Raw genomic sequence first — 939 nt, 5'->3', positions numbered from 1 at the left:
TTTTATCGTAAAATGAGTCAAAACGTCACAAATTCTCTACTTACATACAATGAGTTATAGACATCGAGAATCGGGACCAAGTTCCAAAATCATGGTGTTAAAATCATGATTAGACCAATAAATCAATTTGATAGACAAAGTGATGAATAAAAGCAATATTACAAAAAAATTGATTAACTAAAATAAGAAAATAATGACTAGCAATAATTTAAGTAAAATTTATAAATTCATTTTATAAAATAACTTAATTAACAACATATAGTTATGATTGCATTGGTTTATTGCAATTCCTAATTCTCAATTATTATCAATAATTATCGGATATAGGATGCACAGCGGAATAAGTAAAACACAACAAATGTCGCTAGCGTTTCCCTCGGCCATTTGGCTTCCTCTCTGATCGTGAAGAATTGAAGATGCCGTCACACAAGACCTTCAGGATCAAGAAGAAGCTGGCCAAGAAGATGAGGCATAACAGGCCTATCCCTCACTGGATCCGTATGAGGACTGACAACACCATTAGGTACAATGTGAAACGCAGGCACTGGAGGTGTACGAAGCTAGGGTTTTAAGGTCGAAGCATCTGCTTGTTCATGTTCTAATCAAGTGTTTTTTGTTTACTTGTGAGACTCTGTTTGTTGTTTAATCAAATGGGAACTCAACCGAGTCCTTTAGCAGAGATTTTGACGAGACTGGTGTTTATCTTATGGTTTATATCATATTTTAAGTGATGGTTTGATCTTAAGTTGTTGCACAATTTGATCTCGTTGGTTTAAAAAAAAAAATGAAACACAACTAGAAAAATAAGAAACAACACGAATCGACATGGGAATTAATATGGTTCGACAAAGCCTACTTCTACGGAAGCAATCGACACAGGAATTTTACTAAGAAATTAGTAAGTACACAATACACTTCACAATGATCTCTCTCTCTTGT

General features: G+C 34.1%; 1 protein-coding gene across 1 annotated transcript; it reads left to right on the top strand.

Moving 5' to 3' along the window:
- The first annotated feature begins 380 nt into the window (after nucleotides 1-380).
- Nucleotides 381-613, top strand: LOC131168582 (large ribosomal subunit protein eL39-like). Its single transcript, XM_058128119.1, has one exon. It carries the CDS (start codon nucleotides 417-419, stop codon nucleotides 570-572), a length of 156 nt encoding a protein of 51 aa, XP_057984102.1. The 5' UTR covers nucleotides 381-416; the 3' UTR covers nucleotides 573-613.
- Nucleotides 614-939: the final 326 nt, after the last annotated feature.

This window comes from Malania oleifera, chromosome 11 (assembly GCF_029873635.1).
Source record: "Malania oleifera isolate guangnan ecotype guangnan chromosome 11, ASM2987363v1, whole genome shotgun sequence".
NCBI lineage: Eukaryota > Viridiplantae > Streptophyta > Magnoliopsida > Santalales > Ximeniaceae > Malania > Malania oleifera.
This window is presented reverse-complemented; position numbering and strand designations above follow the sequence as displayed.

Excerpts from the sequence above, each read along its gene's own strand:
- LOC131168582 (XM_058128119.1), top strand. The coding sequence starts at position 417 with ATGCCGTCACACAAGACCTTCAGGATCAAGAAGAAGCTGGCCAAGAAG.